General features: G+C 56.3%; 1 protein-coding gene across 2 annotated transcripts; it reads right to left on the bottom strand.

Annotated features, from left to right (window-relative positions):
* Nucleotides 1-1,128: 1,128 nt before the first annotated feature.
* Nucleotides 1,129-27,939, bottom strand: RAB26 (RAB26, member RAS oncogene family). 2 transcript variants are annotated; one of them, XM_066198296.1, is made up of 9 exons: nucleotides 27,709-27,939; nucleotides 25,157-25,267; nucleotides 7,319-7,360; nucleotides 6,615-6,681; nucleotides 6,332-6,384; nucleotides 4,307-4,372; nucleotides 4,097-4,153; nucleotides 3,767-3,843; nucleotides 1,129-3,302 (listed from the first exon to the last, which is right to left on the bottom strand). In XM_066198296.1, the coding sequence occupies exons 1-9, from the start codon at nucleotides 27,937-27,939 to the stop codon at nucleotides 3,200-3,202; spliced, it is 807 nt and encodes a 268-aa protein (XP_066054393.1). In that variant the 3' UTR covers nucleotides 1,129-3,199. The 2 variants fall into 2 exon arrangements, with proteins under 2 accessions (XP_066054393.1, XP_066054394.1); XM_066198297.1 differs by lacking the exon at nucleotides 27,709-27,939 and adding an exon at nucleotides 25,909-25,948.

Below are 27,939 nucleotides of genomic sequence, written 5' to 3'. Positions count from 1 at the left end.
CGGACCGGGCGGGAGCGGGGCCGGTAACGGGGATATTACCGAGGGCGGGCCGGTGATGATCCACATTTACCTTTCTGACACCTCGTCTGAGGGCGGCGGGCGCCCGCAGCCCCTGCTGAGCAGCCATGGCTGAGGTCCGCGCTGCCCGCGGCCCGGCTGGGCCGTCGGTCGGACTCGTCCCCCTCACGCGCTGCCTTCCCCTCAGGGCTCGGCGGGAACAGGCCGCGACGTGGGACTCGGTGGAGGCGGCGTTCCGGAGCCTCCGTGCCCGATCCGCGGGGTTCTGGGCCGGTACAACGCGGTGTCCCCTGTTGTGGTGTTCGCGGTAAGTGGGGCTGAGCCCCGTGGGGAAATACTCCTGCTCTACAACGAGGCGGCTTTTAAAGCACAAAGAAGGAGCTGCAGAACGAGCTGGAGTAAAGAATTCACCGCCTTTGACTCACCCTCACGGGTTAGTTCAAGGTGAATATCATGGCAAGGTGGTGGGTGCACTAGTGTGAGTAAATGAAGGGGATTCACACTTTTAACTAGTGCTACAGCGTGCAGATGGATAATTTAAACCTTTTTTTCGAAAATAACAAGTTACTCCTACAACGTTTATCTAGTTTCAAGACCGGCCTTATTCATAAATGCTTTACTGCTGTATTTCTACTTTGGTTTCTATATAAAGCAAATTCTGGAGCTTGCAGCTGAATAAAGCTTTGAAAAGTTTGGGTTTTGCTTCTGTTTATCGCAGTTTCCATGAGTGACCTGTAACTCCACAGGCTGGCTGGAAATGTTGTGTGGGTACCCAGTGTAACTGGAGTGCACTGAAATTTGCTGCACTTTGTTCAGCTCCACGCCCTTCACTGGATTCTTGGAGTCACTAAGGCTGGAAAAGACCTTTTTTGTGCCACATCCACGTGGCTGTTCCATCCGTTTAGGAATGGGGACTCCAGCACTGGCCTGGGCAGCTGTGCCAGGGCTGCACAACCCTTTTTGGGGAGAAATTCTCCTAATATCTAATTTAAACTGTCTGCCACATGATTCTGCCATGTGGATCCAGATGGCTTCAAGGCTGAGCTGAAATATTTGAATGACTGACAGTGTTGCGTGTTTGGACAATCAAAACACCGCCGTAGCCATGGAGATTATTAAAAAAATTTTATTAACAGGAATGACCCAAAAGCTGTAAACAGCCAGCAGAAATGGGATGTTGCAGGTGAGGCCGAGTCCTCGCACGTGGCTGGGTGCACTGAGCAATTAACTCCAATAATTAACGCTGCACTGAACAATTCCACGTGGTGGCAGCAAAGGCCCGTGGAAAAATCCCAAATGACCGTGAGGACGAGCTTTGGGGCCAGGCCAGTGTGCAGGCACCGGGGAAATGACTCCCACACTGGGAACTGGTGACTGGGAGACAGGGGCTGAACCTGCTCAAAGTTTAGATACAAACTGTGAGGCCTCTGCTGCAGCAGAGTCTGTTCCCCACAGGCAGGCTGGAAGTGCTCTAAAGGGAAACATTTAAGCATTTAAAGGACTCTTTTATTGGTTTTAAACCCACACTGAGCAAGAATTGAGCAAGTTTTCAGCTTTGTAACCCAGCCTGAGGGAGAGGGAAGGTAGCATCCTGACATTTGGAATCCTAATCCATTAGGAACCCTAAATTTTGCATTTAGGGAGACTCCTTGTCACCTCGAGATGGGGCTGTTGCTGCTCCAAGGGCAGGATGAGGAAACAGAGTCGTGGAGCTGCCTGGCTGTTCCTGCCCCACACAAAACCAAATTGCTGGGTTGAGGGAGCCCTGACAGAGCTCACCTGGCTGCTCCTGCGGGACTGGCAGCAGGGTTTGCCAGGAATGCAAATGTTCCTGCAGGAATGGATTTTCCACAAAATGAATTGAAAATTTAAATCAGACAATTTTAGGACTTTGTCTCTCCCCTAAAATACTATTTAGGGAAAAAAAACCCCAGGTTTGTTTTAAGATTCTTTTTCATCCTGTGAAGCTGTAGCTGCTTGTGTTGCTGTAGCTCCCTGAGGAGTGAAGCTCGGAGCACGTGGGAGCTGCAGAGGCTCCTTGTGCCCATCAGGAAGGCAGTGCTGGAGCCAAAACCCCAGGAAAAATGAGGGGCAGGGGCATCTGAGCCAGCAGCTGGGGTGGCTGGTGCTGGCTGGAGGGCAAAGGATGGGTTATTCTGTTTCACTTGAAGAAGCCACCCAAGCTCGGCGCAGTGGGCATCTGCTGATGTGCGCGTGGAGTTTTCAAAGGGAAAAACTGCCAAAGGCCAAACACTTCATCCAGATTCAAATTTGTACTGAGAAGTGCAGCTTGACAAAAAAAAAAAAAGCCAAAAGCCTGGCACAGACCAAAGGGGTGAGGAGGCCCTTGAAGAGAGCTGGCAGGAGTCTGCAGCCTGTAAAATCACCGCCTGCAGCTTCCCCCCAGCTCTCTGCAGTGAAAAGAAGGAGCTGCCCAAGAGAACTTTGAAGATATCAAAGCGTTGTTGCAGTCTGAAGACACCATCACACTTACAGGAAGGTATTTAGAATAAGCTGCAATACATTAGGTTTCTTCTCAAAGTACTGGAAAGGGCGGAAGGAGGAGAAGCAGAGCCTTTCCCAAAGGGATGAACGTTCAGAAATCTCTGTACACAGCCAGGTGTGCAGGAGCTCACTGGGACAGCCAACCTCTGCCTTGCAGGGAACAGGAGAATCCCTCACTGTGGAAGCGTGTCCCACCTCACAGGGATGGACAGACAGGAGAAAGCAACTCCAAAAGTGGCTGCCTTCAAACACACCCTTCCTGCACGCCCCCAGCCAGGGCTCTCAGCTGAATTCCAGGTATACAGGGAAAGAAAAGGGAATTCATGACTTTTCTCCTACCCAGAAGAAAAAACAGGACTTTTTTTCCTCCTAGGTGGGGAGAAGGTGTTGGTTCCCCTGTGTCACACCCTGGCTCTCACAGAGGTTACAGCAGCCTCACAGAGCAGGCACAGAAGGAGACCCCAGCCCCTTCCCAAACACCCACCTCCCACCTGTGAGCTGGGCAGGAACGCTGCGAGGGGAGCTGGAGCCGATGGATGCGATGGGGCTGCAGAATCTGAGAGCTTTTCCTGCTGCTCCTGTGCCCTGGTCTCAGCTGGCCTTCGGGGCAGACACAGACACGACAAACAGACATGCACACACTGCCCACGGGCCCGAGTCTCTGTACAAACGCACGTTAGGACCTGCAGCAGCCTGAGCCTCGCACTTCCTTCTTCACATAGTCGTGGAGCTTGAATTTGGGCTCATTGGGCAGCTTCATGGACCTGTGCTTCAGCTCCCTGGGAAAGGGGGAAGATGTTACTCTTATGCTGCTGCTTCTGGCAGGGAGAGGATTTTGTCTGGAAGAAGCCAGAGTGGAGTTTGGACAAGGGCGTGGAGTGATAGGAAAGAGGGGAGTGGCTTTTCACTGCTAGGGCAGGGATAGAAGGGATGTTTGTAAGGAATTCTTCCCTGTGAGGATAGTGAGGCCCTGGCACAGGGTGCCCAGAGAAGCTGTGGCTGCCCCTGGATCCCTGGAAACGTCCAAAGCCGGACTGGACAGGGCTTGGAACAAGCTGGGATGGTGGAACGTGTCGGTGCCCATAGCAGGGAATGAAACTGGATGGGCTTTAAGGTCCCTTCCAACCCAAACCATCCCAGGATTCTATGATTCCAAGCTGCCTTGCCCAGCTCAGTCGATCTCAGCATGGCCTGGAGCTGCTGAAGCTCCTCATGATGACAAGGGACTGCTGTGGTCACTTACTTTGCAATGGCTGTGAACGCTAATTCCACGTTGAGGCCGCTCTTGGCGCTGGTCTCCATGAAGGGCACTCCGTACTCCTGTGGGATGAGACACAAGCAGGGTCAGGATGGCACCAGTGATGTTCCCAGGGGCTCTCAGGGAGTAATTTTTGAGGACAAAGAAACAAGGGGTGTTAGTAGAAACTTAAAGGGAGAACTGATGAGGAGAAAGGGGAGAGCATGACAAGGGAAAAAAAGCCAAGTGTTCCCAGGTGTATTTTGGGTCAGACTGGTCTCCAGGTAAACCTTTCCTGTGCACATCCTCAGGGACATCCTCAGGTACCTCACCTACCTTGGCAAGTTTCTCTCCATCTTCCCTTTTCACCACTCTGTCCTGGGCTGAATCCACCTGCAACAGGAATGGCAAAGAGCACTTCGTGGTGGTTTGGAAGGTCACCAGCATGTACTTCCCTGTCCCCTTGTGCCCTGCCAGGCTCCCCTGCCTGTGGCTCCAGTGTGGGAGGAAGAGGAGGCTCTGGCAAAGCCCTGGGGCCAGGCTCACCTTGTTTCCCAGTAACATGAGGACCACATCCTGCTGTGCGTATTCATGGATCTCTGTCAGCCAAGCCTGGAGGGACACAGCCAAAGAGAGGGGTTGGCAACGGCTCCAGGAGGAGGAGAGGAGTGGGAATGATGGGGAGCTGCCCCGGTCCTGGCATGGACACCCTCGCCAGGCAATGCTGCCATCCCAAGAAATGGGATGTTCTACAGATGATCCTGTCAACAAGGGGGTGTCCCTGAGCCCCGGGGGCCCCACTTGGCCAAGCAAGCCCAGCACCCCGATTCTGACACCCCCCCCCCCCGCCCACTCCCTCTGCCCTGGGGTGCTTGTAGGGCTTTGACCCCAATTCGCCCTCAGCTGGGACGGACAGACTGAAACTCCTTTCAGAGGACAAGGCTGAGGGTTGTCTCTGGGATGTGCCCTGTGCCCATGTCCTGCACGTGCTGCCCCCGTGCCGGGCACACTGCTCCCAGCAGGCACCCGAACTTGCCTCCCTGAGCCCAGGGGTGGCTTCTCTGCCCTCTAATCCAGCCTAATCCAATCAAACCTGCTCTAATTCCCTGTAATCCCTGACCCCGTGGTGTGAGCAGCCGCCTGCTGTCTCCAGTGCTGTTGCTGGGCTCCCAGCAATTCCTGGTGATCCCCGGTGGTCCCACGATGTGGCTGCGGCCCCAGGACCGCACTGCACCCAGGCTGGGCTCAGGGTGCTCAGCTCCATCATGGGTTGGAGTCACTCCTGACTCCCTTTGGCTGCCTTCTGACTCCACTCTGGCTCCACCCCTCTTCCCAAAGCCTGGCAATTCCCCTGGGTGCTCTTTCCTTCCCACTGGGGTGGTGTGTCCTGCAGGGACGTCCCTCCTGTGTCCCCAGGGTTGCTGATGCTGCAGACAAGGCCGTGTTATCCAGCAACATGAAGCCTCCAAAGGATTTTCTTTCACAGGGTCACCAGCCCCGAGCAGACTCAGAGCCTGGTTAACACCCAGCACTCACCGTCCTTGAGCCATCCAGCTTCTCAGGCTGGAAAATGCCACCTCTGGCCAGGCCCTGCTGATGGGAAGCATTCCCAGCTCCAGTGACACGGGACCAGGGTGGCAGCACCTGCCCTGTCCCTGCCATGGGACTGCAGGCACAGAGGGGTGGCAGGTGTGATGCTGCCAAGGGAAGGATGCTCTGGAGCTGGGAGAGCTCCAGGCCCCCGGGGGATCAGGGGCTGTGGGACCCCAGGAGCTGATGTGACACATCACAGCCCCAGGATGTTGATGCCACCACGGCACGGGGTGTGTGTGCAGGCACAGCTGCTCCCCGTGGATGCACACGACGTTCTCCTGCCTGGGACAGGAGCAATTACATCCAGTTCAGTCAGGGATAATTGCTCCCCAGCCTGGGACATGATCTGGCAGTGCTGGCACAGGCGGCCTCCAGCAGCCACATGGTGGGGTGAAGGGAGGGGACACTGAGTGCCCAGGTGTCCCTGATCCCCCCACTGCAATGTGGGCAGGGTCTGCTTTCCCCCTGTGCCAGGTCTGAGAGCACCAGCACTGCTGCTCAGCTGCCCTGAAGGACCTTGGGGAGGGGACAAACTCGGCAGCACCAGGAAGCCCCAAAGCTGGCAGGAAGGGCAGGTGCCACATGATGGGACCCTGCCAGGTTTGGACTAAGCTTAGGGGGCCAATGAGGTGTCCAACCCCGACCCACTGTGACCTGAAGGAGCAGAGGGGGATGAGGGAGCAGCTCACTGGGGAAAGCTCCCACGCTCAGCTACCACAGCAAGTTCTCTGCCAGTGCTGTAATTACACAGTGTTAATTGGCTGGAGCAGTGAATCCATCACCCTTTATTTGCTATGAAAGGGAAAACCTTCTCTGCCTGTCCCCTGGCTGTCCTTGCAGGTGCTCAGCAGTAACCACAGTCCTTCTGCAAGTGATCACAGCTCCCACCTGCAGCACACACCTCCTGAACGAACCCACAACCACAACCCAGCCAGTCACACGTGAGGGACAGCAGGAGGGGCCGGGGTGCTGCTGTACCTGGATGTTGTCAAAGGACGCTTTGTTGGTGACATCGTAGAGCAGGAGCAGGGCTGTGGAGAGAGAGACGGGCTGTCAGTGCCTGTGCCAAACCGAGCCCATGCACAGCCCCTGTGAGACACAGAACACACTAAAATCCGGCACAGCAACACCTCACACTGCTGGTGTTTGCTCCATCCACGGCAGCTGCTTCCCATGGGAAACCACTGCAGTGATTCCTGGCTCACCTGGCAGCTCAGGGCCCCCAGGAGCCAGAGGAAGGTGGAGAGGTGGCCGTGCTTACCGTGGGCATCCCGGTAGTAGGCGTGGGTGACGCTGCGGAAGCGCTCCTGCCCAGCTGTGTCCCAGATCTGGAAGGCAGACAGGAGCAGAGGGATCAGACCTGACCAGAACCCACCCAAAACAGCCCGAACACCAACCCCAGGAAGCTTTTCCAGCTTTTGCTGCCAGGGACATCAATAGGAAAAATGACCAGAACAATAAATACAGAAGCAGCCTCTTCCCGCTCCTCGGTGTGGGGACACAATGTGGCCAAGGGCTCCCAACACGGCCATTAATTGGAAAATCCATGGAGCAGATGGATGCATGGGGACCTGCTAATGTGATTTATCAGTTCTTAATGCAGCAGGAGGTTTGCAGAGTGCATGCTGCTGCCTGGGGGATCTGTGTTACTGAGCTCCGGGCAAAGGGCTCGGACAAACTGTCAGGTCTGAGGGGGCTGGAGCAGCTCTGGCTGCAGAGGCACATGGGCTAGGATGGGGGTCAGTATGGCCAGAACAGCCCCCAGCCCTGAGCAGGCTCCTGCCAAGGGGACAGAGCAGCCAGAAGGGTCCATAAGGCTGTCCCAGGGCAGGAGACATGACCACAAAGGATAGAGGTGGGGCCCCATTTTGGGGGTGCTCCTCTGCCTTGTCCTCTGAGGGGCTTTGTCCATCTCTGAACACCCAGGGCAGCAAGGGAGATGCTTCCAGGGACATGGGGACATACCTGCAGCTTCACCTTCACCCCATCCACCGTCAGCACCTTGTTCTGAAAGAGAATGGAAAGGGTGGTGAGGGGTGAGCACAGCTGCAGAGCGCCAAGGGAGACACAGCCAGCCCCCATCCCAGTCAGTGTTTCCCCCAAACCCTCGGGCTGATCTCCTCTTCTGCTTCTTAAACTCCCATCCATTAGTCCCAGCACTTGCAGAGCTGTTTTCACCATGGCCCAGCCAGAGCATCTCTCCCTGTATCAGCACAAGTTGCATCTATTTGGGTACCTAAACCCTGCCAATGCCACACCCAGCTCAGGCTGGAGATCTCTGGCCATAAATTAATGAGCACCCGCATCCCATTTTAATGGCCTTCAAAAGACAGAGTCAACCACTCCACATCCAGCCAGCAAATTAAAAATAACTCCTGCTCCTGCCTCTTGGACCTGTTTTTCTCCTGGTTTCTCTCGGGATGTTTTTCTCCTGTTTTGCTTGGTTTTAGGAAAGGTGGAACCGAGGAGGAGAGGGGGCAGTGTCCCTCCACACTGGGTTTTACCCCAAAGCCAACAGGATTTTCTCTGTGGAAGGATGCCCTGGCAGAGCTGGGAGCTGTATGGGAGCCCCTCAGTGCCCCTCAGGGTGGCTGGAGGGCAGGAGATGGATCCTGATCGTGTCCCAGAGCAACCACCATCCCAGCAATCTGCACCAGCCTCTCCAAACATTAAAGGAATGCAAGCCTGCAGACCAGCAGTCCCAGGGGAAGGAGCAGAGAAGAGATTAATTTGCTCACCAGATCCATAGAAATTAGCACAGTAATCAGTGGGACGTGCTGGAAACACGGCCAGGGAACAGCGCACCAGTGGGATGAGGCAGCTGGTGGCTGCTCTGGTGATAATTTAAATCCCATTTCCTCCATTTGCTCTGGAGCTGGTTTGGGATGCTCCCATCTCATCCGGTGGCCATGGGATGGCCAAGGCTGCCGGGACCCCAGCTGGGTTCAGCTCTGGCTCATCCAGCCCTGGCACTGGACACGCCACCACCACTCCAGTGCCACCAAACCTGCCAGGGATCCACGCCAAGATCCATCCCTGCACATCCCACCGTGCTCAGCACCATCACCCCTTCAGGTGCTGCGAGGCTCTTCATTGATAGTTTTAACGAGGGCAGAGGGAGCAGCTCATCTCCTGCACATCTACACAAGGATCCGGCGAGGAGGAGAGGGCAGGAGAGAGCCGGAGCGCTGAATCCTCCGTCTGCTCAGGCAGGCGCAGGGAGACGGCCGAGGTTTATAAATACCTTCAAAGGCAGCGACTGAGACGGGGGAGAGAAGTGATTCACAGCCCCGGGAGCTGTAAAAATAGGCAGCCAGGGACTGGGGTGGGGGAGCTGGGAAGTACTCGGGGATAAGCCGGGGCTCAGGGAGCCGGCCGGGGGTTTAGGGCTCCCCGCATGTGGAGCTGAGCCTTTCCCAGGATGTGACACCAGGGCTCCTGAAGGCTTGAAGTGCCTAAAACCCTAAAAGCCAGGGTCCCCACTGCCACAAAGTGCTCCTCGGAGCTTGGTGCCTCTGCCTGGGGCTCCCAGGTGAGCAGGGACAGAGCCATCCCCAGGGCAGCAATGGCAAACAGCACTGAGCTGCACCTCCACCTCCTCCCCGAGGATGGGAACAGTGCTGTCCTAACCTGTGCCACGGGTGAGACAGGACAGGTTTATGCTCTGCAGGAGATCCACTCTCCGAGCTCACCTTGCTCTCCCAAAACCCTGGCTCCTACATGCAGGAGCTGGACCCGCAGGCACACCCCACAGGCTCTGCACTGGCACAATGCCACTCCAAACACCATTCCCAGGTGCTGATGCCACCTGCCAGGGACCGTGCCAGGGACCGTGCCAGGGACCATGCCAGGGACTGCAGAACAAGGCAAAGGCGCTGTGTTTCACCATCGGCCCCAGCTCTTGGCACGAGGGGATGAGGACACTTGGTGTGATGGATGGTGATAAGGGACAAGGACACAATGAGCGTCGCATTAAAACCAGCACCAAACAGGTTCCCTTCCCATGGCCACACGAGCACCTCCAGCTCAGAGCAGAGTGTGTGACTGTGCCCAGGGACATGGCCATGTCCCCAGGGTGGCCGTGCTCCAAGGCTGACAGAACACCATGGGTGGGAGGGAGGGAGAACACGGCCCCAGCCCTGAGCATGGATCATCCAGGCCAAAGCCACCTTGAAGCATCTGGTGAGCAGCCAAAAAAGCTGAAGCTCCAAAGGTGCCCCACATGCACTGACCTCCCCTTCAGGAGTTAATTAACACGGAGCCGCCAGCAACAGGAGTCACACTAATTACGACTGACCTATATTTTAGGGAGGTAAATGCTTAGACCTAATTAAAGTCTGCACAGGGATTCAGATGCTGCTGGACCAGCTTGGGGAAAAAATTGATTTTCTGAGGACTGGGTATGGAACAAAGCAGGGTTCCAGGGTGAGAAGCTGTAGAAGTGTTCCTGCAGTCAGGAGACACAATCAGAGCAAGCCAGAGCATCACTCCTGCCTGCATCCCTGCCTGCTTCCCAAAGAATTTTGCCCAGAGAAGCTGTGGCTGCCCCATCCCTGGAAGTGTCCAAGGCCAGGTTGGACGGGGCTTAGAGTGATGTGGTTGAGTGGTTGTCCCTGCCCAGGACAGGGCGTGGGTTAAGGTCCCTTCCAACCAAAACCATTCCAGGATTCCGTGATCCCTGCCTGCCTCCAAGCACAGGGTGGCTGCAGAACACGGGTGAAGAAGCCAAGAAGGTGGGAGGAGCAGGGTGGGAGAAGGCAGGAGCTGGGCTGGGAAAGGGCAGGGGCTGCTGCCAGCAGCACACACCAGCGTGGTTCAGATGAACCAGGTGCCCAGGTCTCCCCCATACCACGGCTAAGTGACTTCCCAGCTTCCAAATTTTTTTTTTTTTTTTTTTTTTAGGAGATGCCTCAATTCCCTCCTGTCAGCCCTTCCAAGGCACAGCTGGGGGTTGAGCTCCTAATAAGCATTCAAAGACAAAAAGACGCTGTGTGTCAATGCACTGGGACGTGAAATGTGCTGCCAGCCCTGCCTGCGAGGGGAGGGGCTGTGCTCCCAGGGCTCCTTCCTCATCTCACCTCGTTTGTTAGAACAGAGGTAACGCTCCCAGCAGCCTCCTAACACAATTCGGGCAGTAAAACCATCCCTGTAGCTCAGTTCTGTTTCCCAATTTCAGTTTTTTGTTTCCTTTTTCCTGGGGCGGTGCAAACGTTATTGAAATCTCGTCTAGCAGGGGCCGCAGTGGAATGCCTGCAGTGCCCGGGGTGGACAAACACGATGCTCCGAAGTTAAATAATCTTCAGGACATCAGATAAACAAAGTTGGAACCTTGCAGATGCAGGGGAAAAAAATTAAATTACCAAGTGCAGATGGTCCTCAATTAAGAGCAGCATTATCACACACCGAGGCCCCGCTGGCTGCAGCCCTGGCACAATCTCACAGCCGCGGCTGCCCGGGAGCAGCAGAAGGGAGAGAGGGATGAAGGGAGAGAGGGAGGGAGGGAGGGAGGGAGGCGAAGGTGATGGAGCGAAACCGCGCCGCTCCTGAGACGTGCACAGACGATGCTCCCACGCAGACCCGGCCCTGCCGCCCCGCTCTGCCCTCACAGCAGCTGCAGGGTGGGCAAATGCCCCACCCCAGGTCACAGGGTGCCCACAGTGAATCCCACCACGAGCAACTGGCACATCCCCCGGGTGCCTGAGCCCACGCCACTGAAGCTGCAGCACAGCCCAGGATCAGCATCATCGACAAGCCGGCCTCTCCCAGCTCTTACACGCATGAACTCATTAATTAAAGCCTTTAAAGTCAAATTGGATACACGGATCAATTTGCTTCGCAATTAACTGGACAAATGGGAAGCTGCTCGCTGGCACCATTCAGGCTCCAGCCAGGGGACCCCCACCCTGCCTCCCTGGAGCTTGTGACTGGTGCTGGCTCCAGTGGTGCCACCCAAGCAGCCCCCTGCACTTTTACCATGGAAAAGAAGCCCCTCAAATGTCATTATTGAGCCTTGGAGGCATCCCCTGCAGCTGAGGGGGCGGCAAATTCCTGTCAAAATGGGGATAAATGGCATTAGTGACCGTAGATCAAAGCGAGCGCAGGCACTGGGGCAGCACAGAGTTAATTAGTGCCAGTAATGAGCTGTGGGACTGACAGTGCAGCCACCCAGAAATGTCATCAGGTTGTGGTGTCACCAGGCCAGGCCACCCGGGAGCCAGAGCTAGAGTGGGTCATCCTTTATTTCAGGAGACACCCAGCAGAGGAGGACTGGCTGAGGGGATGCTGGAGCCCCCCAGCCCCGTGCCAAGCCCAGTCCAGGAGCCAAATTCCCACCTGGCAAAGCCCAGGGAGCCCCTGTGAGACACAAACACTCTGGTGCCAGGAGGAAATGGGATGAGTTGTGATATAGCAGACACACAAATAACCACCACCTCCAACGGCGGCTGCAAAAATAGATCAAGGATCGATATGGAAATCTGCCCAAAACAGCAGGACACTGCATTAAATTTGCTCGTTAAAACTCTGAGGTTTTCCCAGACATGCGCAGCCAGGGAGCTGCTCCTGGTGGCTCAGCACCCCTCCTGGCTCAGCACCTGCCTCAGGGACACCCCAGCCCGTTGCCAAGGCCAGGATCCAGGAGCAGCCCCACTTTGCCCCCTCAGTGCTCCAAAAACCAAAAACTCTAAATCCAAGCAGTGCCCGAACCAGCCCAGTCCAACCATCAGCACCTCCATGGAGAACACAGCCAGCCCACCACTCCAGCCTGGGAAAACCTTTCCAGGAGCACATTCCCTTCAGGAGAGGGGAGGGCACAGCCTGATGCTGCGCTGAAACCTGCAGAAAACCTCTGGGAATGGGGGGAGCAGGGCAGGGATGTGGGCTGGGGGCAGGGCTGTGCCATGGTCCTGCTCCAGCCATGCTGTGTGGGGCTGGAGGATGTTCCATGCACTGGGAATCACATTCAGTGATCCTCTTCCTCCTCCCCAGCTGTGCCACCACCAGAAACACTCATGAGCATCCCAGGGGAGACCCGGGTGGCCAAAACACCCCAGCACAGTTTCCCTCTGCCTCTCCTATACATCTTCCTTTCAGAGAAAAACCCCAACCACCCATCTCCCGGGGCAGGTGATGAATTCCTCAGCAGCTCTGTGCATTTGTGCTGTGCAGCTAAAAATAGCAACTTCTGCCTTGGGATGTTTTCCTACCCAGGCCTTGCACACTCCTGCCTGCAGCCGCTCCATCTCTGGTGCCAAGATCCTTTCAGAGCCCACAACGTGCTCTGGCTGCTCAGCTCCTGCTCAGTTCCTCGGCAGATCCCAGGAAATGCAGATTAACACCACGGCCCCTCACAGCACATCCAACCTGCCCTGGTGCCAGAGCCACCCCAGAGCCCCTCAGAGGGGTCACCCCACCCTGTCCCCTCTGCCACATCTGGCCTGGAGAAGTCACAAGCCCAGCCCTACATCAATGTCCCCCAGCCCTGATTCTCCAGCTGGGCTCAACCCCTTCCCCACAGCACCCAGCAAGCGCCCCAGGGATGTCAGCAGCACCAGCCTTTGTCCAGAGCTGTGTTCACTACATTAAACCCCAATTAACATCTCCCTGGCTGCCAGCCCTGTCGAGATAAGAGCCCAGGCTCTTGTTCCAGCAGACACACCGAAGAATTAGTGACTTATCATCTTCTAGTCACATCAGCCTGCAAATAAAAGGGTTTACTGGCAAGAAGAGAATCCTGTCTTAGGGACAGATTAGAGGTAAGAGGATCTGCTTAGGATCATACATTTTAAATTCAGCCTGGCTCAGCTTCTCGGCATTGCCCACAGCATTCACAGTCCTGGGTGGGGGTCGTGTTCCCCCCCAGCCTGGCTGCTTCATGAATCTAGCAAAGTCCTGGGATGATCCATGGGAAGGTTCCTTGAGGGAGGCACAGGCAAAGGAGACTTGGTGCTCTCAGCCCAACGGGGCTGCTGGGGCTCATCCCAGCAGGAGGGAGACGGGGCTGTGTGAGGTTTGAGATGTCCCCACAGTGTGGGAGTGAGCCTGAGCTCCACAGGCAGCCAGAGAAACCCACCTTCAAAATTCCTCAGGGCAGGATCTGCCCTGGAGACCAGAGCCACCAGAAAGCAGCAGGAAGGCTACAGCCCATCCCTGCAGCTCCAACACACGGGATGGGATCCTCCCCATCCAGGGATGGTCTGCACAGCCCCCCCACCACCCCGGGCTGCGTTACTCACCCCTCCCATCTCTTTTTCCCCTACTTCATAAAATAAAGGATATTTTTTAAAATATCCCTGCTTACTTCCAAACCAGGAAGCCTTGGAAACAAAGGGGGCAGAGATGGCTCATGCAGATCTGTGCCAATACTGGGAATAAGTAGCGTGGCGCTCGACATATTTATCTTAATTTTCTCATCAAGGCCATGCCATGCTGCAAAGCTGAACAGGGATCTCCACGGAGCATTTATTGCTCTATCATTTCTCATCTGCAGCAAACACAGCCCTGTCAGTGCCACGGAGATGAAAAATGGCTCATCAGGTCCTGTTAGACAGGGAATCGTTTATCTGGGGAGAAATAAAGCCTAGCAGCACTTTTCTGACCTTATAGATCTTTTCCAACCTAAACGATTCTAGGATTTGCCTCAGTGACTGCAGCCAGCCCTGGGCTGAAAACTTGCCTGAAGTTTCTGAGAAGACTTTACAATCCAATTAAAAAAAAAAAAAATCAGGGCTGAATATCCAGCAGCAAACATTCTGTCAGCACCCAGCAGTAACACAGCAGCGTCTGCAGACAGCACTGCAAACAGCATTATTAAAGAGCACTTCTCATCCCCAAAGAAAATGAAATCCCCAAAGACCTGACAAAGGAATCTGTAGCTTTTTATCCCAAACACTCCCATCCTTCACCCACAGCCAAGGCAGACAGCTCCTAAAAACTGCTGTGCAGCAAACCTGAGCCCAGATTCTTTGAAGGATTCAAGGAAAAAAGAGTGACTGAGCAGCTCTAATGAGATTTTTCTGGTGGCTGTATGAGTCCAGTCAGCCTCCAGGACTGGCACCCATCAGGTCCCAGCGCTCCCTGGTACCACAGAGCCCATCTCTGCATGGTGCAGTGGCAACGGACAGCCAGGGCTGAAACACAGCAGGTCCCAGCCCTCTCTGCAGGGCAGGACCCTCCTCAGCCCTGTGGCTGCTCCCTAAGTCCAGCAGAGCTTTCTGAGGTTTCACCTTCTCCTCACCAACCACAGCGGTTCCACTTTGCCACCATGGTCCTGCCTGCCCATCTGCCCCTTCCTTGTGCAAGAACAATCCTGAGATCCCCCGTGGACAGAGCTGGGGAGGCACGGGCTGAGCAGGCAGAGCCCCTGCCCCACCACCGCCCTGCCAGGGCTGGGGTGGCCACTCGGGTGCACCCACAGGTGGCACAAGGCAGGAGCCACAGCACGGGAGCGTCCCCAGCGCAGGCACCGCGCACTCCAAGCTTTGATCTTTGCAAAGCTTTTCCTCCTCCCTGGCAGCAGTCCCAGTTCTCTCATTTTCTGCTCTACTAGAGCAGGCTCTTCCCCAGGTTTGGGCACCACTGAAAGCCCCGGGAGGTGCTGAGGAATTGCGGCACGCTCAGCTGCACCGGTGCTTCCATGCCAAAACCACCCCAGTCAGTCAAACCAGCTTGGCCAATACAGCTCCACCATTTGCTCTCCCCATGTGGGGCTCTGGAGCAGAGCTGCAAGCCAAGAATGTTCTGGGAGATCACCCCGGGAAGATAAAACACTCCAAATCCTTCACTGTGGGTGCTGGAGGTCTGGGCAGCAGGGCAGACCACACTCCTTGGGAAGCTGTTCCATGACATCGCCAACCCTTTTACAAACGAAACTGAACCAAAACCCACACACGATCTCCTTGACTGTTTTCGTTGCACATTTGGGAAGCCCAACCTCAGCCAAGAACTCCAGCTGGAGCAGCCAGGTCCTCAGGAGAGGATTTCCACCTCTGCCCTGGGCTGTGGGGCTGATCCCGGGAGAATCAGCCCTCCCAGAGCTGCTGTGCTCCTCCCCCGGCACAGCCGGCTGTCGGGAACAATCTGACCTCACGTGTGTGTTATTCAGGAGGGAAAAAACACATCACATCTGCCAGGCATTAACGCTTGCTTGGGAACAAAGTTATTTTCGGCATTGTTGAGCACTTCTCTCATTAATTCACGCACGCTGATAAGTGCAGCTCATGAATGGGTTGAAGGGAGTTGGGGCTGAGCCACAGAGCCACTCGCTGGGCCCCAGCCTTGCCTGAGGCCACCTGGGTGTGTCACCCCCATGCAGAGGGGTCTGGGGAGCAGCCCCACAGAGCAGGACCCCCTCTCCAAGCTCAGCCCCTCAGCACTGAGTGAACTCTGGGCAGGGAGGGCACCTCCCTGCCACGCTGCTGCCATGGGCAGTGCAAGGACACACAGCACGGGGGACTCACACCCCCCCAGCCTGGCACAGCTGCCAGCCCTTCACCACACATGGGGCTGCCCAGCACGGCTGCCAAATCCGGGCTCAGCTCTAAAATTTGGCACCAGGAGTAGAAACAACCCCCAGCTCTTCCTCTGAGGAGAACGGGGCCATGCAGAGCCCAGGGGTCGCAGCTCAGCTGCCTCCCCACAGCTCCCAGCGCTGAGCGTGCTCAAGACCAGGGAAAAAAAGATGAAGCAGTGAAAGGCCAACCATCTGGCTGCAGGAGCTGCAGGAAGGGCTCCCTGTGCCCCCAGAAGGGGTCTGGACTGACCCTGCACTGCCCGGGGCATGGATGCTCATCCAGGGACCGTTCCCCTCCAAGGGAGGTCCCTGGACAGGGTCTCCACTTCGACCCCCCAGCAGCGAGGCTGGGCTGAATTGTGCATGCACACATGCAGCTGTGTTTTTTCTCTACCATCAGCTCCAAGGAAGCAGCAAGGCACAGAGGCACGGGTGGGACTGGCTGCTGGTGAGTGGCACGAGAAGCAAATCCAGCGATTTCTACCAAACTCGGCATCCAACACAGGGCAAGGGGTCTGCACTCCCCAGACAGGCTGGGGCTGCCCAGGTGCCCTCAGCAGCCTCCTGCACTTGGCTTTGGGAGGAAAAGGATCATTAACAGGGAGCTGTTCCAAGGTTGGGAACACAGGACCCACAGCCAGCTCTCCCCGGGGGGATGTGCCAGGCACTGGGGCCAGCCCAGGCTCGGTCCTGGTGGGGAGGAGCAGCAGCCCTGGCGTGGGGCAGCAGCCCCAGCTCCTCCTCAGCCCGGCACACATCACACCCGGGGCTCATGGTGCAGCGGCTCTTCCCCAGTAACAGCGATAATGCCACAGAGCCTTCCCGGGATCGTTGCCGTGGTGATGCTGCGCAGGCAAAGCTGGAAAAGCCAAAGCCTCCATTTCCCCAGTGTGTCACTGAGCCTGAGAACATCGAGGCTTGGCAGGCTGCAGGAAAACGTCCCGAGACACAGGCAGATGGCACAAGGCCTGGTGAGGTGGATGCGATGGCTTCGTGGCATCCAAGCAGCTCCCACCACTCCCCTCCTTTCCATAAATTAAATAGAAAAACCCCACACAAAATGGAACTAAACCTGTCCAGGTGTTCACACCAGGACCAGTCACATCCTCAGAGATGTGCTAATGGTTTTCATGGCCCCTAGAAGATGGCCCTTCCTGCCTGCTGGCCTCCTGAGGGTAGAACTGACTCAGCCCCGCCACACCAACGTCTTCCTCAGGCTCAGAAGCATCACTGAGACTCCCAAAGCACCCATTAAACTCCTCCTCACCCTGGGACAACCACGGCCCAGGGCAAGGGACATCACCCTTTAAAGCTGAAGCACCACAATCTCCCAGCTCACGTTAATTATGATCGGGGAGAAACACTTTTTCCCAGTGGAGGCATAAAGATGAATTATTTGCTGTTGCTTCCGAGAGATTCACCAATGCCTCAGGGCAATGACTCGGTGCTGAGCCAGGATTAAATATGCCGTATGTCCCTGGTAGACAAACAAAGCTGTGTGAGCTCCAGGGCTCTGCTGGGATCCTGAGCCAGGGCAGTTCCAGCACCCTGGGATGGAGCCAGGAGCCACACAGGCAGTGCCCAACTCTGCCCATGCTGCCAACAACAAAATATTTTGTTTCCAAAGGCCCTGCAGGTAAAGCCCTCAATCCCTGAATCCCCCACTGCCATAGGAACAGTGTGTGCCCCATCACCATCCAAGGACAGGGACACACCACGCTGCAGCTCCCTCCACCCTCACAGCTCTGACCTGCCTGGATGGGGATGGTTTTTCCCAGTTTTTTCCCAGTTTTTTTTCCCAAGGAGGGTGACCTGCTGGTGCTCGCTGTTCCAGGCTTTGGCATATTCCATTGCTGCCCTGCCTGTGGCCAGGGTGATGCTCAGTGCCACCATCACAGGGACCAGCAGAGCCCCAGGGATGGGACTGACCCCGTGGCTCAGGTCCCAGAGAAGTGGCTTTTTGGGGAAAGGGAAAAAGGGAAAAATGGGTTTTTCAGGGAAGAACAACACACAGCGAGCAGCTAGTGAGCTCAGCCAGAGTTAGCTCCTGCCACTGCAGCACTGCCAAACCCGGGACTGGCACCTCACCCTTCCCCACAGAGATTATCAACATCCACCCCGGGAATAACCCAAAGTCTGCTGGGAGCAATAATTAATTAACAAAACGAGGCAGTGGCTCAGCAGAGAGGCAGCAAGGGCTCAGGGGACCACAGGAGCTGAGCAAGGCAGAGCCATGGGGCAGGGATGCCCCAAATGCCCATCTTAGGGGCAGTGGGGGGGTTAGAGACACCCCCAAACCCACCTGTCCCCCCTTTCCTGGGCTCCTTCCCTTTGCTTTCAAAGAAAAATCCAGTTCTGCACAGCTGAGTTCAATATTTTATCACAAATAAAAGATGAAAGTGAAATTAAGCCAAATGTATTCCATTAAATATTGAAACCATTTAGACTTACTCTGGCCCCATTTAAATGTTTTACTGACTATAAAACGCTCCCTCACAGGTCCTGGCACCGGGAGTGGATCCAGCCCGGCTCAGATCCATGGCAGTGGATGCTCCAGTGCCCAAATTGGCTTCTCCAGAGGCAATTTCCCACCTGGCAGCAGCCAGAGAGGAGCCAACACAGCACAACCGTGAGCCCACAGCCTTCCCCAGCCCCAGCTCCTGCTCACCCTGCTCCTGCCCAGTGATCCTGCTGAACTGGAGCAGGGCAAGAGCAGGGATCTGACCCACACCCTGGACACACTGAGTTTCCTGTGGTTCCCATCCTCTGCAGGGGTTCTGGGCTCCCACACTGCTCTGACCAGGAGGACACACGGGCAGGTTATGCTGAGCACCTTTACAGCCTCCCTCCTTCCACCAGCAGCTCCCAGGTTTGTGTTCTCCTTGCCTGTGTCCTGGCACTGCAGCTTCTGAGCAGCCCAGGCCTTCTGCTCTCCCCCTGAGCTAATTAAATCCATTATTCCAACCACCCCAGGCCAGGACAGACCCATGGGGACACCAGCTACCAACAGGCACCAGGAAGCCACCAAGCACCAGCAGGGCTGCAGGAGACACTCGTGCCCTTCCAGCAGCATCTCAAAAAAACCCACATTCCCAGCGCTGTCATGTCAGCTGAAATGGATACAAAATTCCACATCCAAACTATTCTGGGTGGTATTTCTGACACCAAGGAGGTGGAGAAGGCACCTTCCCACCATCCTGCAAAGAGGATTAAGCTGGTTAAGAGGGGTTTTTTTGTGGTTTTTTTTTTTTTTTTTTTTTTTTTTTTTTACCAGGCTCTGGCTGCCACTCCAGCTGCTCAAGCACTTCTTTGCTTTGAAGACATTCATCTTCTCCCTGTGCCTTCCCCAAGGCAGGAACGGAGTCCCTTGTCCACTGGGATCACCGCCTGCACACGAGGGTTTGCATCTTCCTGCTCTGCTGCAGAACTGGGGATTATCATTTTCCAAAAGCCAGAGGCAAGAGGAGGGTGGATAAAAGCCCTGGAGGCACGAGGAGCGGGCGCAGCCACCACGGGCACCGCTCGCAGCATCTCTTGGCAACTGAGCCCCTGCATGCAAATGACAGGCACCGACTGCAAAGCTCTGAGTGTCCCTCTGCAAGGGAGGCAGCAGCCACAGCAAGAAAAGCAGGACTTGGTTTGCCACGGGAAATGGATTTTTGCTGCCCCGAGAGCCCATCCTGGGAGTGGGGAACAGGCACCAGCAGCAGCTGTGGAGGAGCAGAGTGCTCAGAGTCACACACGGGCACAAGGGGCACAATCCCAGCCTGTCCCAGCTGACCAGGGCTGCTCTTTCCTGGGCAAGACTGCCAGGATCTGCCTCCCCGTGCTGGGTTTGGGCACAGCTGGTCCCTACAGCATCGTGTTCATACCCTGGATCCAGGCAGGAGGGGTGGGAGCATCACAGGAATCATCAGAGACTCCTGAAGTGGTTTGGGGTGGAAGGGATCTCAAAGACCATCCAGGTCCTACCCCCTGCCAAGGGCAGGGACATCTTCCACTAGACCAGGTTGCTCTAATTTCCATCCAGCTTGTCCTTGAACACTTGCAGGGATGTAAATCTGCTCTGGGCAAATTGAGCCCAGCTCTCCATTTCTCCAGTGAGAAATGCAAAAATATGAAATCAGCTACTGGCTGCTATTAAAATTCATCCAGCAATGGGAGCTGCAGAACAAACTGATTTTCAGACAAAGAGCTGCTGGAAACACACAGAAACATGGAATGGTTTGGGTTGGAAGGGACCTTAAAGGTCACCGAGTTCCAAGCATTTGCCATGGGCATTCTCAGGGTGGGAGCACAGGCATCCCCTGCCTGCTCCTGCCCCACCTTCCCCATCCTGGTTGCACCTCTGCTGCCACTGGCATGGCCCCATGAAGGGGAATTTGGTCCAAGCAACTTGGCAGCCCCAAGATGTTTCTCCCAGGAAAAGGCCACTTCCCTCCAGAGCTCCAGCCCTGGAGACCAACCTAAACTCACCCCCCTGCAGCAAACCCCCACCCTGACCCCACACAGCAAAGGAGAGGCCAAACACTCTGCCCAATGCCCGAGCTCCTTCCCTCCAACATCCAGGGCTAATTTTGCACAGAAAGACACTGAAATTAATTTATTTTCGTTTCTTTCTTCTGGCCTAAGCAGCTCCCCTCCCACTTTTTCCAGACTGATCCATCAGAAAATGAGCCCTGCTAATGCTCTGTGCCAACCACTGAGATAAAAGCCAGCCCTTCGCTTTCAGGAGGCTCCGGGTTGCTCCAGCCCTTCAGAGGAGGGTTGGTTGCTCCACCAGGCAAAGGCTGTGAGGGCAGGGATGTGGGCAGGGATGTGGGCAGGGATGTGGGCATCTGCTGGGGACCAGAGCATCGCCCCAAGGGCAGGGATGTGGGTACCCACTGGGACCAGCAGATGCTCAGGGCACCCACACCCCTCTCCTTGCACACCCAGGGCCAGTCTGGGTGACTCCAACCCGTGGTCACTGTTCCTCTGCTCACCCTGCAAGGCTGGAGCAAAGGTTCCCACCCTCCGGCAAAGCTCAGGAGCCTGGGGCAGCCCGTGGAAGGTGCACGGACAAACATAACAACAAAAAAAAGGAGAGATGCAACGAATCTCCCACGTAAAAACAGAACAAAACAAAAAAACCCAAAAAAATCACAAAAAACCAAACCAAACCAAAACAAAACCCCAAACAAACAAACAAAACCCCACAAAACAACCCCACATTACACAGCGCTGATTCCAGGGCTGAGTGTAATCAGGAGTCCTTAGAGCTCAGGGCCACCGGTGACAGGTTTTATTTACAGCACGGGGCCGTCCCAGATTAACCACGGCACAGCCAAGGCTGGAGCAGAGCACGGAGCCTCCCGAGGGGGCTGTGCTGGGGAGCAGCTGAGCCCCCTCAGAGCGCTGTCAACCTGTGCACATCAAAGCTGAGCCTTCAAAGGAAATATCCCCTGTGCCCACTGCCTGCCCTGGAAGGCTGGAGCTGTGCCCAGGCAGCGGGGCTGCCTCCCTCCCTCCTGCTCCTCCTCTGGCAGCAGCACCTGAGCTCGGTGCCGGGGCGATGCTGCTTTGCTCCCTGTCCTCGGGGCAGCAACAGAGGAGTGATGACACCACTGCACACCCGAGAGGACACCGAGAGAAGCCACCCTGCTCGGAACTCCACCAGAAAGTTCCATCCCACTGATTAACACAGGAACCATCACCCCTGCTAATGCAAAGCAGCTCATTAGCACCTCTTCCCAGGGAGAAGAGGCTCGTCCCTAATTTTTTTTTTTTTCTTTTATGTTCTTCTCCTTTCAGTTCCAATTAGTACGAAAATCTTCACTTGCCCAACCCTGCGAAGCTCAGGGCTGTGAGGACGGGGCTGGGCAGCCCCAGGGAGCGCGGGTGACACTGGGGACAGGGACACTGTGGGTTCACGTGGCCCTTTGGCTTCTCTGCTTTGGCCAGACCTCTCCCCTGTCACTCCGCTGTCACGACAGGAGTCAAGTCCCGCTGGCTGATGCAGCTTGAGTTTCTGTCGAGGTTTCTGCAGCGTTGCCAAAATGACAAGGAGAGGCAGCTCCTTCCGTGGCACTGAAAAAATCGGGATTCACACCCCTGAGCACTAAACCTGCTCTTTTCCAGGTTTCCCCTTCTCCCTGGAACCCGAATGTACGGAGTGAAGAAAGCACACACGGCCTGCCCAGAGAGCTGCCCTGCCCTCACCACTGGGGATCTGTGGGGAGAGACCCCTCCAAGCAGAGGCTGCTGCCAGGATTCCCCAGACAAGACTGGTGCCACGGCTCAGCACAGCTCATGGAGGGCAGTAATTAAGCCCCTCAATATCTAGCAATGAAACCTTGAAGATGACACCTGTGATTCAGACGCTGAGAGCAGAGAGGGGTTTGTCCCCCAGACTGGGGGGAAGCAGCTCAGGAGCTCAGACAGGGGTTTCTGCTCAGCCAAAGCTCTGCCAGGAGCAGGACCCAGGAACAGAAGCAGGGCTCTGCCTCAATGGCACCCACAGTGGGGGCTCACCCAGCACTGCACCCCCAGCTCAGGGACACCCTGGCCCTGTCCCAGCTGAACTGGGAAGGCTGGAATCATCCCCGGGAGCTAAAGATGCTCCCCCAGCAAACCCAATTTTCCCTTGACAGAACACTGAGGACTCAGTGTCAGGACACCTCAAAGCTCAAAGCCAACAGGTGCCATTTTGATGCATTTTTTTTTAATATTGCAATCATCTTTATTTCCCCAGCATCAGTGGTTTGTTTTCCAAACACATTCAGATCAACATCCCTCTTTGTTTAAGAGAGGATAATAAACAAACACATCGCGGGAGGTTCTCCCTCACATTAAACAGTAGGAGGGAACAAACCTCAGGGGCCATTAGGAATAGTAATGCCAGATTAATTTTAAATGGATTTCTATTCATTTACATTCGCCCCGGCCTATGTGATCCATTAGCCACAGCTTTGGGTGCATCTAATGGTTTGACATCCTTGAAAATGAGAAATGGATGCTGGAGCCCACTGGGACCAACGGATGGGGAGAGGAGGGAGCTGGGCTGGCGTGGGGGCTGCCCCCAATGCAGCTCCATCCCATTCCAGAGCATTTGCAGGGAGCAGATGGCATCAGGAAGAGTGGAGATGGCCCCCAGGACAGTGTCAGGAGCTGGGCAGCTCCATCCCCATGGTTTCCTGGGGGAAACGGGCCCCAGGGACCTGGCAGGTCCCAAACAAGGTCGCTCGTGCACAGGAGCGCAGCTGCCACATGCGCTGGCCTTGGGGAGCTCCCTGCAAGCCTCTGGTGCCAGCGAGGCTCAGAGTCTGGCACAAACCCTGCCAAAACCCCACAGAACCCCAAAATAACCCCGCTGGGCTCGCTCAGCACCTCTCACAGCGGGCCAAGATAATATAGCAAACCCCAGTGGCACCTTCCCACCGCTGCCACCTCACAAACAGCCTCGCCTGCTCCAGCCAGAAGCCCCCCTGCCAAACTGCGGGGCTGCAGAGAGAAGGAGCTGTGGTATGACAGTTCTGTGATTAAAAAGACAGAAATTAAAGCCAGCAGAAGCCTCCAGTGTTGCCACCCCAGAGCGTCATCTGCATGGCAGCGCCCACGGCGAGAGGGACAATTACCAAACAGGATTATCCTGGTGGGAATGGAGAGGCACATCAAAAAACTGTTTCCATGTTCCCCCCCAAAATTATGAATGCCTTACAAGGATGATAATAATGAGTTTTAGGGCATACACGTGATCTCCCCCACTGTATAATCTGCCCATTTCAGAGACATGTAGCTCTAGCAGCTCTATTAGAGAAGTAAATTAACCCTAATTTGATTGCTTCTCAGTAACAGTCATTTCAGCGCTCTAATCAATAAGTCACAGGGTTTTATGGCTGGCCTCTGTATCAATCACTGCAATCAGTAATAAAATGCTTTTATTTGAAGAACACCTGAAACACTGTGTAATTACCTTTGTATAAAATTACAAACCCAAATTTACCCATCTCACCTGCAGCAGCCCCCAGCCTCGCCAGGCACGGAGCATCCCTTCCTCCCTTAGGGCTGTCTGAGCTGTCCTTCACCCCTTCCCAATGCCACTGCACCAGCCAGTGATTACTCACACCCCAGCCAAGCAGCAGGTTACAAGAGACACTCATCTCCCAGAAATCCTCCAAGAGAAGTGAAGATCCGAGATCCTGCTGGGAAAAGGCGGTTGGGAAGACGCAACATGGGGCGTGTGGCATCACCAGCAGCTCTTCACAGCACCCACCGCAGCACCCAAACCGAGCCAAATCCATCACAGCCGGTGCGCCGGGAGCAGGGCAGGGAGAGCAGCGCTGCCCAGACGTCCTGGGAGGTGACAAGCTCACACTTTGGAGGGAGCAGATGGTTGGGGGACTGGTGAGGGACAGGGTGATGCTGGTGCCAGCGAGCCACGCCAGGCATGCTGCCGGCTGCTGCTTTGGTGGCAAAACTGCCGCGTGCCCTGCACAGCTGCTGTAAAGGCTCTTTGGTGCCACCCCTGTAAAGTCACCCATCCTGTCACTCTGCTGTCCCACCCCACGGGTGGGGATCCCCTTCACCAGGGCCTGGCTGAACCACAGAGAGCTCAGGCTAGGGACTGACAGGGAAACACGGCCAAGAAAAGGTTACAAGGGCCTGGCTGGTACTCAGGTGCTCCTGCCTGGCAAGGGATGCTCTGGGCACACTGAGGCATTGCAGGGCATGACGTGATCCCCTTTCTTCCCCCCAGTCCACCTGTTATTCCCTGTGTGGAGCAGGTTCCCACTGCCCTCACTGGAGCTGCACAGCTCCGAGTGCTGCCCCCATGACTCTCCTGGCATCAGGATGCTCTGGGTGCTCCCAACTAAACTGAGACCTCAGAGATCCCTCGGCACAACACATCCCCACAGCCCCACACCCACACCCCAAAGCTGTGCTCGGGAGATTCCTCCAGGGCACTCTGGTTTATATCAGTTTTGCTTTTGTTGTGTCAAGGAAAAAAACAAGAACAAAAACTCTTAAAAAACACTTGAAAACCACTGAAACTGCCTCAGGGAAATATTTTCATGGGCAGATGTCAGGCCTCAGTTGTTACAGGAATTATCCCCAGGATCCTGAGCAGAGGACATCTCCCCATCCCTGTGCAGAGCCGTAACAAAGATGTTGCTGCTGCTGCTGTCACACCCTGAGCGCCCCGAGGCTGGTGAGGTTTAAGTCCTCAGAACAACGTTTAGTTACTCCTCTGCACAATCCATCACTCACTCACCTGGCAGAGCCCCGGGGAGGGCTGAGCCCCAGGCACTTACCCTGAAGTCGATTCCCACCGTGGAGATGAAGCTGCCGGCCAGGAAGGCACCGTCCTTGAAGCGCACCAGCAGGCACGTCTTGCCGACCCCCGAGTCGCCCACCAGCATCACCTGCAGGGAGGGAGGAGGGAGGGAGAGCTGTCAGGCTCCAGGTTTTGGGAAGGCAGCCCCACTGCAGCCTTTACCCTGCCCCATCACAGCAGTGGGCAGCAGATGCCTGAGGGGAAGAAGCACATCCAAGAGCGATGTCCTCAGACTCAGGGGAATACTCATAATGGGATTATTCCCCACCCTGCAGCATGTCACCAAACTGGGGACATCTTCCCCTGACAGGCACTTGACAGGTCCTTCGTGGGGGCACAAAGCCCCTGAAAACCAAGAGGTGCTGTCTGGGCGACATGAGCTGCCCGTGCTGTCCCCACCCACAAAACACCCCATGGCGTGTGGGGCTTTCTGGGAGAGTGACACTGCCCGTGGGGAGACTTCAGAGGGTCCCCAGCCATGGGGTGCACTCTGCCCTCGCCTTCAGTGGCACCCATGCCTACCCTCCCAGTCCTCCATGGTTGCCAAGGGAGCAGCTCCTGGTGCCACCTGCCTCAGTTTCCCCACCCAGCAGCCGCCCTGGGCACACACAGACAGGGCGGGCAGCTCCTTGCCACAGAGCCACCACAGCAGAGCTGAGGCTGCTCCCAAATGCAGATCCCCAAAACCTCTGCCCACACCACCAGCCCTGCTGCCCCCCAGGCACTGACCCTGCTCCCCTCGGCAGGATGACACCGAGAAATCCGGGACCGGGGAGCCGGGCTGTGCCAGCTCCTTCCACACCTGCCGTGGCAGGTTCCCTCTCTCCCAAGGCTCTGCCACCAGCCTTCCACGAACCATTAACCTGTGACAGGAATTAAATGGCTTTACGGCAGGGACTGCCCCGGGTCACACCGAACCCTCCCAGGAGCTGCCAGAAGTGGCAAATGCCACCACCCGTCTGCAGCTCAGCCCTGAGAAGCAGCAGCAGCCCCGGCTGCAGGTGCAGCTGGTTTTGGCACTGCCAAAGAGGGCAGGAGCTGCCCATGGTGTCATACACCCCCAGCAGAGCCCCATGCTGGTGTCCCACAGGAGCACCAGGCACCAAGCCCTAGCACAGCAGGGTGAGGGCAGCCAGAGCCCATGGGAGTATCAGTGTGAAGCCAAGGGAAGGGGGAAAAAAGTCATTTTAATAAAAAAAAATTGATTTAAAAAAAAATTACAGACGTCTTTTTGGAATAGATGACCCTCGACAGAAGCCTGCCCTACTCAGCACCACCAAAGCCTCACCCAGGCACGCAGAGTGCCCAGGGCCAGGATCCAGTCCTGTGCCCGGGACTTGGCCACTGCCTCAGGCAGAGATCAGGAGCCTCAGGGGAGGGAAAGAGAAGGAGAAAGTTTATAAACCAGGTTTTTACTGGATACAAAGCAATTTCTACCTGCCACTCGTTCAAAATCAGCCAGACCATTGGCAGATGTTTTGTCTACCCGGTGCATTTGGGTTTATCTGAGACCCATTTGGCTCATCCTCGTGCCATGGGGACGATCCCAAAGGAAAGCCCCAGGCTGGGCAGGCAGAGGTGAGTTCCAGGAGCCAAGGACCAGCGCAAACACAGAGGTGGCTCCATTTTAGGGAAGCTGTTGAACCATGAATGCAGCTGTATCAGGACCAACCACCTACCGAAGACACCAAACACATTTCTGGAACGTCCCTCTCCGACCCCACACCCCAAACCTCAACACCTCCTGCCCCACATCCCAAACCTTGACACCACAACGGCTGCACCGACTGCCACAGGCACCAAGCTCTCATCACCACACACCGAGGTGGGACTCGCCACAGCAAACCCACGTTCTCCGGGCTCAATCCGGGCTCGGCTACAGAGATCCGTGTGAGAAGCACAGAGGGGTTTCACCGAGTCGTGGTCTCAGCAGAAATCACTAAACGAGCCCCAAAATCGCCATGTGAGCCCTAAAATCATCAAATGAGCCCCAAGCTGGGCTTGCATCAGGTCGCACGATGAAGTGGGGAGGAAGCAAATGTATTTGCTCTTTGACTCGCTCGCCAGGATCAGAAGCAGCGAGGAGAAGCCATCGGAGCCCAAAAGGCTGGGGACATCTCGGCAGATGCCCCTCGAGGGGAGCCAGCACCCTGCTCACAGCCCCCGTTTTCTGCAGGTTAACGAAGATCCGGGAGGTCACACCAACTCCCCGGAGCGGCCTTTGGCTGTCACTTGCACAGGTCCCGCAGCCGCAGCCCCGCTGCCGGGGGCTCTGCGGGCGCAGCCCCCGCCGAGCGAGACCCTGACCGGGCGCCTTCGGAGGAGCGGGATGAGAGGGAAGCAGGGATCCAGGCAAGCAGGGATGAAGGGATGCAGGGATGCAGGGACGAAGGGATGCAGGGATGAAGGGATGCAGGGATGCCCGCCCGGTCCTGGCCCCCGGGAACTTCGCGGACGCCACCCCCAGCCCCGCACCCGCCTGACCCCGCACTCCCTCAGCCCTCCCCGCTGCCCTCTCCGGTCCCGCACCTTGAAGGCGAGATCGTAGAACTCCCCGCTGCTGCTCAGCGAGGGCCGCCCGGCCGCCGCCGCGCCGCCGTTGCGGGGCAGCTCGGGGGCGGCGGCGGCGGCGGCGGCGGCGGCGGAGCTCCCCCGGGGGGGGGCAGCGGCGGAGCGGCCGGTGCCCTGTCCGGCGGGGGGCAGCGCGGCGGAGGGCGCGGCACCGCCGCCCTTGCTGCGAGCCGCCTTCTTGCGCGACAT

The sequence above is a fragment of the Chamaea fasciata genome, unplaced genomic scaffold, assembly GCF_029207755.1.
Source record: "Chamaea fasciata isolate MVZ Bird 193981 ecotype frontalis unplaced genomic scaffold, bChaFas1.0.hap1 SCAF_16, whole genome shotgun sequence".
NCBI lineage: Eukaryota > Metazoa > Chordata > Aves > Passeriformes > Sylviidae > Chamaea > Chamaea fasciata.
The sequence above is the reverse complement of the archived record's forward strand: the minus strand, read 5'-3'. Positions and strand labels throughout refer to the sequence as shown.